The 16877-nt window shown below is 32.5% G+C and overlaps 1 protein-coding gene and 1 pseudogene across 2 annotated transcripts in view; one reads left to right on the top strand and one right to left on the bottom strand.

Annotated features, from left to right (window-relative positions):
- LRCH2 (leucine rich repeats and calponin homology domain containing 2) overlaps nt 1-16877 on the top strand; it is a 78887-nt gene that overhangs the window by 49398 nt on the left and 12612 nt on the right. For both annotated transcript variants that reach the window (XM_031446280.2, XM_064482818.1), the window contains exons 12-15: nt 1665-1730; nt 9751-9799; nt 9878-9994; nt 16391-16435. In XM_031446280.2, coding sequence (XP_031302140.2) covers nt 1665-1730; nt 9751-9799; nt 9878-9994; nt 16391-16435 — 277 coding nt within the window. The remainder of the gene's footprint in view (nt 1-1664; nt 1731-9750; nt 9800-9877; nt 9995-16390; nt 16436-16877) is intronic.
- On the bottom strand, nt 14778-15143 carry LOC105105251 (ATP synthase subunit f, mitochondrial-like; annotated as a pseudogene).

Genomic DNA, 16877 nt, shown 5'->3' on the forward strand with positions numbered 1-16877 from the left:
TTTGAGTATCACAGAGTAAAACATTAAATATTAATGTATACTGCAAAATTTTACGTAGGAGAATTTTCAAGTACATAAAATATATTTTATAGGTAAGTAGATCTCAACTTTTTTTTGTGCTCCTATATGACTCATACACATCAGTAATCGCAGCACTAGTGAGTGTGGTATGGGGAGAATTGAGAATTTACTATAGTGAAGGTCATTGTAGTTTGACCCCCCTCCCTGGGGAATAATTCTGACATTCCCCCCAGGATAGTTTGCACTGCCGCATCTCCTTTTTAAATTAAAAAAATTGTTTTCTCCTCTAGTTTTATTGAAATGTAATTGACATACGGCATGGTATAAGTTTAAGGTGTACAGTATGATGATATGACTTACCTATATCATGAAATGATTATCACAAGAAATTTAGTGAATATCTGTCATCTCATATAGATACAGAGCTAACGAAATAGATAATTTTTTTTCCCTTCTGATGAGAACTCTTAGGATTTACTTCCTTTTTAAAAAAAAAATCACTATTTAAGGATTTTTTCCTAAAAGTCTTAGGTGTTTTATTACCTAAATTCTTCTGCATTTGGGAATTCACTACAATTTTAGTGCCTGCCCATACAAAGAAGAATAAAGGTGTCATTAACCTCAAAATTGGTGCAAAAATATACTGCTTTGCCTGTGGTACTTTTCCTTTGCCCCTCAGTGTGACCTCTGGTAGCCTCTACTAAATCCAAGCTAGTGAGGAAACTGGAGTAGCACAAATTGGCTTCTTTATGTTAACCATCTTTTTGTGATTGCCAGCTTATATTTGTTTTATTATGTATTTTAGTAGTCAATATGTAGCTTTAATTTTAAATTCCTTTTTTTCTCTATATTCTTTTTATAGTTAACATCTGAAAATGCTAATTTGAGTAAAAGGCAGATATTTTACTCCTTAAAAAACTAAACTTTAAAATTGAAAATTGTTACATTTATATACTAAATAAATATTAAGAACTCTTAAATGTGTAAGTTACTTATATTAAAGAAAGATCATTTATAATTCATTACTTACGATTTTGAGATTACTACTTAGAATTATATAAAATTGTGGATAAATAGTTCGCTCATGCAGTAGTGGTTTATCGTTCTTTATTTTTCTTTCTCTTTTTTTTTGTTTTCTTCAAATACTGTTTCATTTGGTTATTAAAAGTTTAATAAACTTGTGGACTTTTTTTTAAGAGTTGAGCTTTAGCACTGGCTTTACATTTCGAATTAAGGTTTATTATTTGGCTTTTGGCAAAAAGATTATTTATTACATCAGTGTGATCCTATCATTTGCTATGCTGGGAAAACTAAATCAATTGTGATGGTACCTAAACAATCTACATCTCTTTATCTTCTGTCTCAGCCGAAAGTTAGATATGCACAGGGAAATAGCATGTTAGACGATATCCAAGCCTTGAGAAAAGGTTTATAAAAGAAGATACATGGAAGAGTTGGTGAGCTTCATTTCTTCATAATAGCCAGTGTGCTTATGGGCATCTGATCTAAATAATATTTAAATATTGTTTTCTAGCAAAGATCTTCATGGACCAGATGCAGTTTATTATGGAGATCTTTTATATCATGTGTGTACACTATTCTATTTAATATATTATGGAATTAATGTGTTGATTTGCTTCTAGGATTCTTAATCATTCAACTTCTATCGCAAGAAACAAGCCAAAACAAACCATGGAATGTGAAAAGAGGTATAAAATACCTTAGTTCTTATATTTAATATTTTATAATGAGAGTTGATCCTTTGACAGTGATGTTCCTATATGTGGGCTTTATTTTTTTTAATTGAAGTATGGTTGATTTATAATTTTGTGTTAGTCTCTGGTGCACAGCAAAGTAATTCAGTTATACATATATATTCTTTTTCATATTCTTTTCCATTATGGTTTATTATAGGATATTAAAATATATTTCCATGTACTATATAGTAGGACCATGTTGATCTGTTTTATATATGGTAGTTTGTTTATGTTAATCCCAAACTCCTAATTTATGACCCCACTACCTTTCCCCTTTGGTAACCAGAAGTTTGTTTTCTATGTCTGTGAGTCTGTTTCTGTTTTGTAAATAAGTTGATTTGTATCATATTTTAGATTTCACATGTAAGTGATATCATGTAGTATTTGTCTTTCCCTATCTGACTTACTTTACTTAGTATATAATCTTTAGGTCCATCCATGTTGCTGCAAATGGCATTATTTTATTCTTTTTTATGGCTGAGTAATATTCAACTGTATGTATATATATATATATGAGTGTGTGTGTGTGTGTATACACACATCTTCTTTATTTATTCACCTGTCAATATACATTTAGGTTGAATCCATATCTTGGCTATTATAAATAGTGCTGCAATGAACATTAGGGTGCATGTATCTGTTCAAATTTGAATTTTCTCTGCAGGGTCATGTGGCAACTCTATTTTTTTAGTTTTTTAAGGAACCTCCATACTGTTTTCCACAGTGGCTGCACCAACTTACTCACCAGCAGTGTAGGAGGGTTCCCTTTTCTCCTATATGGGCTTTAATTGAATATTTGTTATCAATTTAATATAACCAGATAACTTAAAGTAATGTGTTACAGGATAAGTTAAATTGACCTTTGATATGAACAAATCCCAAAATGCTGATTTGATCTTTCTGTGCTTATACCTGCATTTTGTGTTGTTAATAGAATCATTTATCCATTTAGCAAATATTTATTGTATTACTGTTACTGTCAGGAATAGTGTGTTTCTTCATCATTGATTGTATTTACTCTCTATGTTATTGTTCACTTTTTAATTTCTTTTCATTTAGGTTTTACTAAATTCCTCTCTGTGAATACATAGTCTAAGTCCACATATATAAATTCCAGAGAACTAGAAGACCTTGAGTGTTTCCATTTATTCTTTTTGGTGGTTTGAAAATTTGCATCAGACTCAACTCCTGAGTCATTCCTATGGAAGTGTAAAAGTCCAAGGCTGGGATGTGGGTACAGAAGTATACACAGAGAATTAGCATTTGCTGAATGCTTGTTATATGTATACTGCTCTTAGTGCTTTAGATGTATTATTTCATTTAATCCTGGTACTAACTGTGAAGTTGTTACTATTGTCATCCCCATTTTATAGGTGAGAAACTGAGGCTCAGAAATTACCATAGCTTGTTCGAGATCACACAGCTAGTAAGTGGTACAGTGAGAATTTAAACCCAGTTTGTGTAGCTCCAGAACCTCAAGTCTTAACATATGATAACAAGAATACTTTGCTTCCTCCAGATTCACACATTTCACTGATGTCTTTTCCTAACTACTTCACAGTCCAAACTGAACTTATTTTTCCCCAAACCTAACCTATTTCTTCTGTATAGTTTGCCTGAGTGAGTGTGTCACTATTTATATAGCCATCCAAGTCAGCAACTTTGGAATTATTGGAAATTCATTTCTCTTATGCACCCTTCCCAATCCATTGAGTCATAGAAAATTACAGCTTCTTAACATTGTTCGCATTTATCCCAACCTCTCCATTCCTATTGCAGTTATGTTGGTTTGGGCCCCATCTTTTCCACCTAGATTACCATAACAATCCCCAGACATATCTCCTTTCTTCAGTTTGGCCTACCTTTAAATCTGTTTTCTATACTGATGTAAGAGTGATGGTTCTAAAACACAAGCCTGCACTATGTGACTCCTGTTTATTATCTTACCTTCTAATAGTTCTTTCTAACTTTTAGAATAAAACTTAAAATGTTTGGCTTAACCCACAGGATTGAAGTTAGTTTCAGTCAACCTGGCTTGAGAACCTCATCTCATGTGTTCTTCCATTTTGCGCCTAGGAACAGTATTCTTTTCTTTATTCCAACATGGTTTCACATCTCTGTGTTCTGTATCCTGGTGTCTCTGCTGGGATTGCCTTTTCTTTCTCCGCTTTTCACTTAGAGTTTTATGATTCAGTTCAGGCATCTGATGACTTTTCATACCCAAATCTAGAAACATTCATCTATCTCAAATTTCATTTAACTGGATTTAACCCACTCTGTCCCTTTTTGAATATTGATTCTATTATCTTACATATTTGTTTTCCTTCAAGTTTCTGTTATTACTTTCCCTCTCAGTTCCTTTCATTTCCATCTTAAGGTTCCTTACCAGGTTCCTAACATTCTCTTGAGGAAGCCCCAACGGCCCAAACTTCAAAACTATGATATCCAATCCTGGCTTTTCCTTCACAGAACCTTTTTCTTATTTCAGAACAATCACTCAATTTCTTCTTCAAAAACAAAACAAAAAATCTTTTAGTTTTTTCCTGATTATAAGAATAATGTAGTTTTATTGTTGAAAAATTGGAAAATTTTATCACAAAGAAAAAAGTAGGTAAACATTATCTGTTATCCTGCTCCTCAGATGACAAGTCTTGGTATTTTGGTATTTTCCCTTTAAACCTTTTCTCTATAAATGTACATGAACATTTGCATGTGTGTACATGTATACACATACACTGCAGAGTTACATTACCTGTTACCTACCCAGCACCTCCACTTGGATGTATTATAGGTATATGAAACTTAACTTTCCAAAACCACACTCTTAATCTCCTTACTTGTACCTCTAAACCTGTTCTTCCTGCATTTTTCACCATTTTAGGAAATGTCGACTCCATCCTTCTAGTTGCTCGGCTCAAAAACCTCAGTCATTCTTAACTTGTCACTTTCTTTTACACCCCATAACTAACCCTTGAGCAAATCTTCTTGACTCTACCTTCAAAATATGCCCAGAATCTGATCACATCTTACCACCTCCACACCTACCAGCCTAGCCCGAACAATCTCTTATTTCAGTTATTTTAGCAGCCTCCTAACAGATCTCCTTTATGTCCTTGCTTCCCTTTAGTCTGTTTTCCAAAAAATATTAGATTGGTATTTTTAGAATGTAAGTCAGATCATGTCAGCATTCTCTACTAACCTCCCATCTCCTTCAGAATAAAAACTAGAGTCCTTTAAGGACTTGTGAATCTCTACATTATTTAGTTCCCTTCTGTATTCCTCTCTTGCCTCACTCTTCCTGCTGGTTAGTTCTCTAGTTATACTGGCCTCCTTGTTGACTCTCAGTACACCAGGCATTTCCCATCCCCTCAAGGCTTTGTCCTCTGCCTGGAATGATTTTCCTCCCAGATAACCATATGGCTTATTCCTTTGTCTTCAGGTTTCTGTTCAAATGTCACTTCACCAGCAAGAGGCTCCCTGAACAACTTATATAAAAGAGCATGCCTCCCCCACTCCTTTTGCCCTTTTCCCATAACCTACTTTATTTTTCTCCACAGAACTTAATACTGTCTGACGTTGTAAATATGCACTTTTTACCATCTGACATTCTGAATATATACTTCTTTATTTGTTTATTGTTTGTATTCATCACCCCATCACCCCCTGGGCACACTACAGTGTTGATTTTTATCAGTTACTAAGAGAAGACTATTTGAAATCTCCAACACTAATTGTGGATTTAGCTTTCTCTTTAAAGTTCTATCATTTTTCCTTCATATATTCTGAAGCTGTTATTAGATACATAAATATTTAGGATTGTAATGTCATCTTGGTGAATTTATACCTTTGTCATTATAAAGTGACTTTTAAAATATTTCTGGTAATACTCTGTGCTCTGAAGTGTACTTTTCTGATATTATATAGTCACCTCAGCTTTCTTTGGATGAGTGTTAACATGATATATCTTTCTCCTTCCCTTTATTTTTAGCCTATTCGTGTCTTTATCAAGAAAGTGGGGTTTTTTGTAGTTAAATTTTGGTAGCATCTTCCTTTTCTATCAAATCTGACAACCTGACTTCTCATTTCAGTGTTAAGATTGTTAATATTTAATGAAAGTATTGTTATTAATGGATTTAAATCTACCACATTATTGTGTTTTTGTCATAGCCATTCTTTGTAGCCATCTTTCCTCTTTTTCCTCCTGTTTTTTGAATTATATTTTAAAGTTCCTGTTTATTTTCTTTGTGGACTTATTCGTCATAACTTTTTGTTATGTTAGTGATTGTTTTAGGGTCTAAAGTATAATATTTAACTTATTGTAGTCTACCTTGAAGTGCTATTATGCCATTTTATGTATCAACAGAAAAGTATACTTCTGTTTCTTCCCTTCTGGCCTTTGTTGTATTGTTGCCATACGTTTTACTTCTATGTTTGTTTAAAACCCCATATTACATTGTTATTATTTTTGCGTTAAGTAGTCACTTGTTTCTTGAAAGAGAGTTAAATGATCAGAATAATGTCTTTTACCTTTACCTCCTTAGTTACCATCACCACTGCCCTTTGTTCCTTTGTGTGGCTCTATATTTCCATGTATATCATTTTCCTTCTTCCAGAAAGAGATATTTTAGCATTACTTTCACTGCTGGTCTGCTGATGCGGAGTCCTTTCAGTTTTTGTATGTCTGAAAAAGTCATTATTTTACCTTCATTTTTGAAAGATACTTTGCTAGTATAAAATTCTAGGTTGACATTTTTGTTTTCTTTCGGTACCTTCAGAGATGTTTTTCTACTGTCTTCTGGATTGCATTGTTTCCTGTGAGAACTCTGTTGTCAGTGATTCACTAAACTCATTGTGTTTTTTCTCTGGCTGATTTGTACATTTTCTCTTTATTATTTATTTGTAAGTAATTTGATTATGATGTATCTTGGTATAGTTTTCTTATATTTCTTTTGCTTAGAGTTCACTGAGCGTCTCAAGTTTGTGGATTTATTGTTTTGATGAAATTTGTAAATTTAGGGTCCTTATTTCTTTTTTTTTTCCTGTTCAGTTTCTTTTTTTTTTTTTTTTTTTTTTTGAGGTATAGTCAATATATAATGTTGTGTCAATTTCTGGTATACAGCACAATTCCTCAGCCATATGTGAATATACATATATTCATTTTCATATTATTTTTCACTGTAAGCTAGTACACAATATTGAATATACTTCCCTGTACTATGCAGTATAAACTCTTTATATATTTTATATATACCAGTCAGTATCTGCAAATCTTGAACTCCGAGCCTATCTCTTCCCACCCCCCTCCACCTTGGGGTCCTTATTTCTTTAAGTATCTTTTCTATCACCTAACCTATTCTTCTGGAACCCCAATTATGTGCATATCAGGCCACTTGAAGTTTCCTACAGATCATTGATGCTTTTATTCATTCTTCTTCAATATTTTTCTTGCTGTATTAGATTTTTGCTAGTTCATTTGCTATGTCTTTATCTTCACTAATAATTTCTTATGAAATGTCTAATCTGCAGTTAATCTCATCCAGGTTATTTTTTTATTTCAGATGTTGTACTTTTTATTTCTTCAACTTCAATTTTTACCTATTTTATGTCTATCATGTCTGTACTTAACATGTTTAATTTTTTCATTTAGCTTCCTGAACATTGACTAATTGATTGCCTAACATTGAAAACTTTACCTTCTTGGGTGCTGGATATTATAATATTGTTATAAATCTTCTTGAACTTTGTTCTGAGATGTGGTTAAATTACTTGGCTATAATTTGATATTTTGGGGACACAGTTTTATGACTAGTTATGTGGAATCAGTGCTGCATCTAGTCTAGGGCCAAATTTGCCCACCCTGCTGAGGCAAGACCTTTCTTAGTACTCTAGCTGATTTCCCATGAACTGTCAGATTTTCCAGTCTGGCTGATGGAAAATGGTACTACATAGTCCTCTGTGATTCTTAGAATTATTCTCCCTAATCTTTCTGGTGATTCATTCTTTTGCGTAGTGTAGTTTCCTTACATGTATGATCAGTGATCAGTAGTCAGCTGAAAATTTGAAGGATGCCTCTGTAAAGCTCTTAAATTTCTTTCTCTGTTCAGTGCTCTTTTCTTTGTTACTTTGTCCTGTTAACTCCATCTGCCTTTTTCTCCCTGGTTCCCGACTTTGTCTCCTCAGTACCCCCTTGGCTCTGCCTTACCTGCCTTAGTTCCCCCTCTTTGGGCTGTACCCTAGAAACTCTCTTCCTGCTGCAACCTGACTCACTTGTGGCGTTTGCCTTGTTTGTTACCCATCTCTATGGGATAAATATCTTTTTTTCTTTGCCTGATAATCAGTCTCAGAAAGCATAATTTGATATATTTTTGTCTATTCTTTTTGTTTTTCAGTCAGGGTATATATCTGGTCACTGTTATCCTACCCTGGCCAGATGCAAAGTCTAATTTTTACCTTTTATGTGCTTAATCAGTGTTTACTTTTGATTGTTTCTTCCATGTGTCCTCTCCACTCCAACATTTAAAAAATTACTGCCCATGTTTTTCAGATGCTTATGTGATTTCATCTTTACTTATATTTAAATTCTAGTGTTTTTCCTCCCTCCCTCCTTCTCTCTTTTTGCTCACTCCCTCTCCTCCTCCTTTCTTTTTCTTTCTTTCTTTCTGTGTGTATTTTACAGTTGGTTAACCAGTTTTCTCAACACTGTTTGTTACTTAATTCATCATTTTCACAGTGATTTTTAATTTCATTGTTATCATAAGTTGTTATACTTGTGGTCAACTACTCTTCTTCCACAGAAAAATCTATAGATTCTGGAGTGACTACTATTTTACTATTGTAATTTAATAGAATATATGTAATTTCCTAATAGGGAAGTCCCCTTTATTATATAACCTTTCTCTTCTTGGTCATCCATTCTTCCAAATTAACTTTGAAACTTTTAAAATCAGGTTTCTAAAACAAGTCCAAAAATAACTTCTTGGATTTTTTAAAAATTAAAGTTTATTTCCATTATCAGTTATCTTGAAGGAAGAATTATGCCTATAATATTTAGTATTTCTGCTCAAGAACTTTCCAGCTATTCAAGTACTTTACTAGACATTTGTAGTTTTTTTATGTAGGATTTGTGCACGTCTAGTTAAGTTTCTTCCTATAGGTTTTCTTTTTTCAACTTTTTCTTCCTTTTATAAGTGAGATTTTTCCAAATATATGGTATAATTTATTATAGTCGATATGTAGCGAAGCTGTCAAATTTTATATATTTTTCTGTAACTGGTAACCCTACCTCTCTTAATAGGTTTTTGGTGCTTTTTACACTTGTGCAGTCATATTTTCTATAAACTTTGAAAATTTGTTTCCTTGTAATTTTTAAATGTTACTTCTTTTCTTACTAAACCGTAGAGAAGTTCCACAACAGTGTTGAAAAATAGCAGCTCTAGTAGGCATTTTGTTTGTGTTTTTTCCAAAGTAACTCCTTGTTCAAATCTGCCACCTAACAACAGCATGCTGTCTACCTTACCACATAAAAAACTAGATGAAAAGAATTTCTACTATAGCCCTGTGTGTCAAAATGAAAGGTTTGAGGCTTATCTCATAATCAGTAGTTCTGTAGACAGAAAAGAATTACTCTCCTAAGCACTTTGACTTTTAGACAAAAGAAATTCATCTAAAGAAGTTAGGTTTGCTTTTTTTTTAGTTTTTGGTAATGACTTTAATGTAACAAAAGTCCTTAGAGTAGCCCTGTGCATGGACTGATATTAAATAAGTCTATTTTGATGTTTTTTTAAGGAACATAAGTTATTTGGAACTTACGTTTTTGTCAAATTTAAGTTTTATGTTATTAGTTCAAAGTATAAGCATTGGTAAATTCTTTAGATTTCTGGTTAAAAAAAAAAAGATAACTTTATAATGTTATTTTATACCTAAAGGTAGTTCTAAATATTTTAACATATTAAGACATCTTTAATTTTTTTAGTGTCTCAGCAGATGAAGTTAATTCACCGTTATCACCCCTCACATGGCAGGTAAGAAGAAATTAAATTACTATTATATCTAATATTTTGTAGTCATTTATTTAGTTAAAAGAAATCATCTCATTACAGTCCTTAGAGAATCAGAAGGATCAAATAGATGAACAACAGTGGCCAGAATCTCAACCAATAATCTGGCAGAGTGAAGAAAGGAGGCGGAGCAAACAGATTAGAAAAGAATATTTCAAGGTACTTAAGTTTTGAAATTTACTTTGTAATTATTAGTTTTGATTTTTATCCATTTTGTTTTACATTAATACGACAAAATGTAACTAGTTAAATATAGTGGATGTGTTATTTTATCTTGATTTCCCACATGTGATAAAGGTATGTGATCCAGTCTTTTCCATAAAATTTCAATAATTCAAAATAATTGAGTGAATAGATCAATGTGAATTGTGATTTGCCAGATACTTTCCAAGAAAGGTGGATATTTGCTACACTGCTAGTTGTAGCAATATGTAATAATATTTTAAAAGAATTACCCAAAAAGGTCTTTCATTGGATTTGCTTCAGTAAAGGACTGACTCATATTTACAATTAGCATTTAAATGTTTCTTTGTAAATAAATGCTGTTGATGTGGTTCTAAAAATGCCTGAAAACATTTTCCCCCATTTTCTTTTCTTACTACCTCAATATATTTCTTAGAATAGTCTTTTAGCTAAATTAAAGGTTCAGACTATCTGAATTATCTCAGATTTCTAGTTAGCAGGGTTTTAGTGAAATTTCATTGTGTACACCTTTGTGAATACTGTAATGTTGTCTATTTGTGGTTAAGGTCTGCTGTGTTTGTAGTAGCCAATCATTGGAATTGGAGTAATCTTTAATACGAGTCAGAATTCGTTATTCGAATTTCTGACTCGAGTGAGCAGTGCCAAGAAGCTCCAACAAGCTCCTGTACTATGAATAGCAAACTTTGTTGTCTTTATGAACCTTATCTGTTTTCCAGAGCCTAGTTTTATCTAATAATAAACATATCTGATATATAGTTCTAAGCTAAATTATAGGTAATTTGACGTTTATATCACTAATAAATAGGATCATATTTCATGCTTTTTTCAGTTTGGTAAGAGTGGGTCTCGATCCACATTGATCTATTTCCTTATTATGGTAGTGTAACATATATTTGGAAGTAGTATGACCAAAACAAAAATGTTATATGTCTAGTGAGTCTGTGATAAGTTTACTCCTTCAACAAATAATTACTGAATTCTTTTAATGAGCCTTATGTTATATGGTCAATATGAGATAATAAAGAAATAGAAAAGGAAAGGACAGTCTAAGCAGAACCCTGGTCAGTACCCTTTACAAATCTGCAGTTATATTTACATTCTGGCATTTACTAATTTAAAGTCCCCACTTAGGTTAGGGGATTTGAACAAAGGCACTAAAGGAAATTTGTTAATAGATAAAAAAAACTTGATGAATGATTGATGATGTTGTAGAAATTTAGGTATTTCTAACTAATAAAAGAGTTTTGGTATTTATTTGCTCTATAGTATAGTCAAAAGCATACAAATTCTGACTTTATCAAAATACTTACATAGCACTTAGTAAGTGCCAGGTACTATTCTAAGTACTTTACAGATATCAACTCATTTAATCTTCATAACGACTCTATGAAGTAAGTGCAATTAGTATCACTCCTATCTAACAGGGGAATAAAGGCACAGAGAGGCTCAGTAATATGCTTCAGGTCACTTAGCTATTGCTATTTTATCAATTGCTAAGAGATCAAGTGAAATAATATTCAAAGTGTCTTAATCATCATTCAACAAATGTTGATTTCTTCTATGGTTAATAAAGTAGGTGCTTCAGTCACTGGGAAATGTTCAGGAGATATGTAGTTCTCCTCAGCAGTCAGAAGATGTCAGTATTAGGACACTAAAAAAATTGAATAAGAAAATTTTTTCCTAAGATGTTAAAAAAAATTCTAAAATTGAGGTACTACTCTCTAAATGAAGTCAAAACTGTTACTCAGATTTGCCAGTATTTTCATAATTTAAAATATCGATTTCTATGAAGTGTCTCTTTCAAAAAGAAAATTTCTCTTAATCACTTATTTCTCAAGAATCAAAAGGCTTATTCATAAGATATGGTATTGAACTTAATCTAGATTTATAGTTAAAGTATACTACTCTAGAGATATGTATCGAATTATCACTAAGCTCACTCAGTGATGGCTCCTTTAGTTTGCTGTTATGAAACATACAGAACTTTTGTGCAACTTTACCTTAACACATATAAATGCCTGAACCATGGGATTTCTTTGTGTCCTATGGTAAATTATTCATGATGCTGTTATTGAGAAGATTTATTGAAAGTGAGTGTGTGTCTCTCTGTGTGTCTGTGTTTGTGTGAAATTCAGCTCTCCAGCTTCTTAGTTCCTAAGACTGATTTTGGGTAGTAGGTTTTTCAGGTAAGCCCCTGAAAATAAGTAAAAAATGTTTCAACATAATTAGCCATGTTATGTGAGTAAGAAGATGAATTCTCAGATTATATGAGTAAGTAAATCGTTGTAGGAGAGTTATAGTAATCCTTTTAGACTTTGGCCACTCTTACATAGATTACTATGTTAGTAAATAAAATTTAATGTCATTGTTGCTGAAATAAAATCAGTGTGTTTCTCAATGTAAAGGTATTCCAGGAAATACATTACTTTGTTAAAATTTTTTACAGAAATTTATTATTTAATTAATTAATTATAATTATTATTATATTATATTATATAATATAACTATAGTTATAATAAATAATTAATATTAATTATTTGAATAAGATATACAACAAAGTATGAAAATCTAACCTTTTATTGGTAATGTTCAGTGTAAATTCGCAGCTTCAATTTCTTATAAGAATGGTAACACATACATTTCTAAATGCATTTGATGATTGATTTCTAAATAAAAAGTTAAAAAGCGTTAGATTAACTATACCCAATTAATTTTAAGGATTATTTGATTTATTTAAATGCCATATATATTTGTCTTTCAAATGTATCCCATTACTTTTGTGATAAAAGATTATAATGACTCTTAACTTACATATCTGATTTTGTAAATATAGTACAGTATTTTAAATTTAAAGACGAATACTGAGAAAAATATTTTTGTGTATTTTTTCTGACCATGGTTAATTTTATACTGGTATAGGGAAGCCAATTGGGCTTGTGAAATAACCTGATTTGTTCCAAGTCAGAGTTTGTGCACAAGTTAGTGTCTCTTGTGATATAAGCTTCAGAGATGAACTGACCTTTTTGTTTGTGAATTGGCCTTTATTTGAATTTATATATAATAAAACTTAAGTTATTCAGACTAATAATTGAGCACAGCTGAGTTGAATTAGTAAAAACTTAAACTTATGAAATATTTTAGAATCTATGTATATATTCAGATTTGGATTTTAAGACCATTAAATATGTGCAGTAATGCAAAACTTAGTATCTTTCTAAGTTGTCATGTGTAATGGATATTTTAAATTAGAATAGCATTTGAGTGACAGTAATATAAGTCTCATTATCTAAGTTCTTTTCTGCATCATACTCTGTTTCTTTATCAATTATCTGCTCACTTTTCTATGTCCTTACTATCCTTTACCTTCTGTCTTATAAATGTGCTCAGACCTCTACCATTATCTCTGATTTCCCTTTCAGCTGTTGCCTTATCTCTTTGCTTTCTTCTCGGGCCAAATTTGCCATTCCTAGGTCTCCAGTTTCTGATCACTCCTTACACTACTGCAGTCTGGCTTTCACCTCCATTGAAATAGCCCCTCACTAGAGCCTAACACGTACCTACTATAGGCAAAATCCAGCGTAGCATTTGACAGTGGTGACCACATCTTTCTTCTTGAAACTGCTTTCTTGGTTTTTGCCTCATTTTCCTTCCCTGATTTTTATGTTTTCTTTTTGATGTTCCTGGCTAACTTTTCTTCTGACTTTTCTTCTACTTGGTCTCAGGATCTTATCCCCTTTTATTATTCTGTCTGAAGCTTTTTTGACTCCAGATGTCTCATATTCTGCTGGGTCTAAATTTACATCTTATAAATTAGTTTTCTGGTCTCCAGACCTATGTTTCGAATTGTCTGGATGCTATATATTTCAAATTCAATATGTCTTCCCCTCCTGCCCCACCACCGTTGAGCTTGCTCCTCCCCTCTATTCTGTATTTTAGTTGTTAGTGGTATTATCCACCCAGGCCCCTAACCTAAGCTCTATACCTCAGTCCTCCTTGATCTTTCCCTCTTTCTTTCTCCTTACTAATTGGTCACTAGGATGATAATTATGCCTCTTTCCCCGATTCATCACCTCTTCTCCATATCTACTGACCTTTCTTTTGTTGGAACCCTCATTCTTTCTTGTTTGGGCAATTGTAATAATTTCTTAATGGTTCCCCTTTCTCTAGTTTCACAGTCCTTAGAGAAATCCCTGGCTTAAAATTCTTTATTGGCTCCCCATTATCAATAACATAAAGTTAGGACTTTTTAAAAACTTCATAGCCATCCTTACCTCTTTCTCTAAGTTTTATTACCTGCCACAATTCACTTTCGTTAGCTACTCTTTGTTTTCTGTGTAGGCTGAGCTTTTTTATTCCTTTGTGCTTTCCTTCTTCTGAGCATGCCCATTCTTTTATTCCTGGAAAATTCCTACTAATAATTCAGTCATTCAAGATTTAGGAATGAGAGTATAGTACAGTGGTTAAGGGCCTTGGCTTCAAAAATCAAATCACTTTGGTTCCAGTCCTTACTTAGATTTCTACTAACTGAATGACTTTGGCAAATTACCTAATCTTGCTGAACTTAATTTTTTTTATCTTCAAATGATTTCAATGGGATCATCCTTCACAGGATTGTTTTAATCATTGAATTGTTTAATAATATAAAGTACCTTGAACAGCACTTGCCACAGAGTACACACTTCATAAAAGCTTATTATTCATTAAAATGTTACTCTTTTATTTCATTTTTTGTTTGTTTCTCTACCAGTCATTTTTATCAGGTGTTAATTCTCAATTAGGATTCGGAAGGATTCAGCAAAGATCGGGGCAAATAAGGTCATGGTCAGGAATGCAGGCAGCATCTTCCTCTTCAGTAGTACTTGCATAACTGCTCATGTTTGGGTTCCTTGTAAGAAAAGCAGTAGTTGAAAAGTATGTAAGCATAGAAACCCTAGTGATGCTCCCTTTCTTCACATTGACATACTCGTAATACTGGTAGTAACCTCTTTGAAACGCTCCAACAGTGCCTTTAGGGGTGAAATCCTGCATCAACATCCAGCTTGGGCATCTCCCCTCTTTTGACATCCATGAGTTTCATCTCCTTCACTAGTATGACTGATGCCATCCTGGGGTCCTGGTGTTCACTGTCCAAGTGTCATTCTTTTGTTGAAGTATAATAGAACAAGAACAAGTGCCATCAAGGACATCATGCCTAAGGATGGCAAATATGTTTATTCACACATACCAACTTCATTTAGTGGCTATCTGGACCATTGGGTTGAAAACATATTGAGGCTATGTCTGGGATCAGCTGAAAAGAGCACTTTGTCATAAGTCATAGGAGAGACAATGGAGGAATTTAGGTCTTGTATTTGTAATCCCTAATACTGCTCATCCTCCAGTTTGTGGTTGAGCTATCAGGTAGGTTATCTATTGTTTCAAGATTTGTGAAAGCTAAAGCTGCATAAGGGGGCCATTAAATAGAACTTTGAATGCCAGGCAGAGAAATTTGTATAAAATCTGAAAGTTAGGTTTTCTTCAACAGAAGAGTTATGAGTTATTTCCGGTGAGAAGGAATCAGAAGAACTTTAGTGGTTGTCATACTGTATTTCCTTGATTCTTGATCCTATAAATGAGCACTTTTTTCACATTCTAGCATTTTTGATATTAAGCAAGTTACCCCTTGCCTCAGTATAAAATAGATAGTGTTTACCTCAGGGTTGTTAAGAAGATTAAATGGATTAATACATGTAACACACTTCAATCAGTGCCTGGCATGTAGTAAGCAGTAGTATAAGTGTTAGCTGTTATCACTATTACTGTATAGTCAATATATACATTTAATTAGTATTTTTTAACCTAAAATTAGTAGGTTTCTTAAAAATGGATGACATTTTTGAATGGTGAGATTACGACTAGGTGTGAGATAATGGCACCTAGAATAGAATAGTAGTTGAGAGAACTCAGAAGAAGTAAGTCTGAGAGAGATTACAGAAAGAATTGACTTGACATTTTTGTTTATAAGGGATTAAGAAAGAAGGAAGATTTAAGACAACACTCAGATCGCAAACCTAAATGAATAGGAAATAAATTGGTTTAGAAGGGAAATGTTACTTGATATATGGACTTAGAACAATGCCTTGTACATAGAAAGTACAGTTTGTGTTAGCCATTAGTAAGTAGTAGGACTATTTAAACTCATTTGTAATTAAACAGTTTAATTTGTATATTTTACATATGATTTACTTTTTATATATAATTCAGATAATTTAGTAAAAGTACCAAAATGTGAATAACCTCATATATAATTTACTAGTTAGAGAATTCATATGTTCAAGGAAAAATAAAGTATGTGCTTTAAATATTTTTCAGTATAAATCATCAAGGAAGAGTTCAAGTGGCAATGAAAATGATGAGGTGAGACAAGAGGGTAATATTAGCAGTTATTTAAAATATTTACGTTTCGCATGTAGTTGGCTTAATCAAAGTAAAATGTGATCAGTTTTTCAGTTTGTTACTGATTTAATGCATGGGTTTTCTCCAATAATGAAAACAGAGCATCATTATACAAGTATTAATTTAATCATGCAGTATCCATTTGTCCTTTGTAGTTCAGCTTTAGAATTTTACTAACATTCATCTTAAAACTGTAACTCATGAATTTAAAATTTTTACATTTTCCTAGCTTTTATCTTCCTAAATCAACCTGGTGGGTCAGTTGAGATTTTTTTTTATTTGGAATTTGTTAGTCTCTTTTCACAAACTCTGTATGCTATTTTAACATTTAAACTTAGATTTCTACAATTTGTGCATTGCTATAAACTTTTCTACCTCATCATTTTAAGCTGTGCAGCAGCCT

Source organism: Camelus dromedarius, chromosome X (assembly GCF_036321535.1).
Source record: "Camelus dromedarius isolate mCamDro1 chromosome X, mCamDro1.pat, whole genome shotgun sequence".
NCBI classification, from domain to species: domain Eukaryota; kingdom Metazoa; phylum Chordata; class Mammalia; order Artiodactyla; family Camelidae; genus Camelus; species Camelus dromedarius.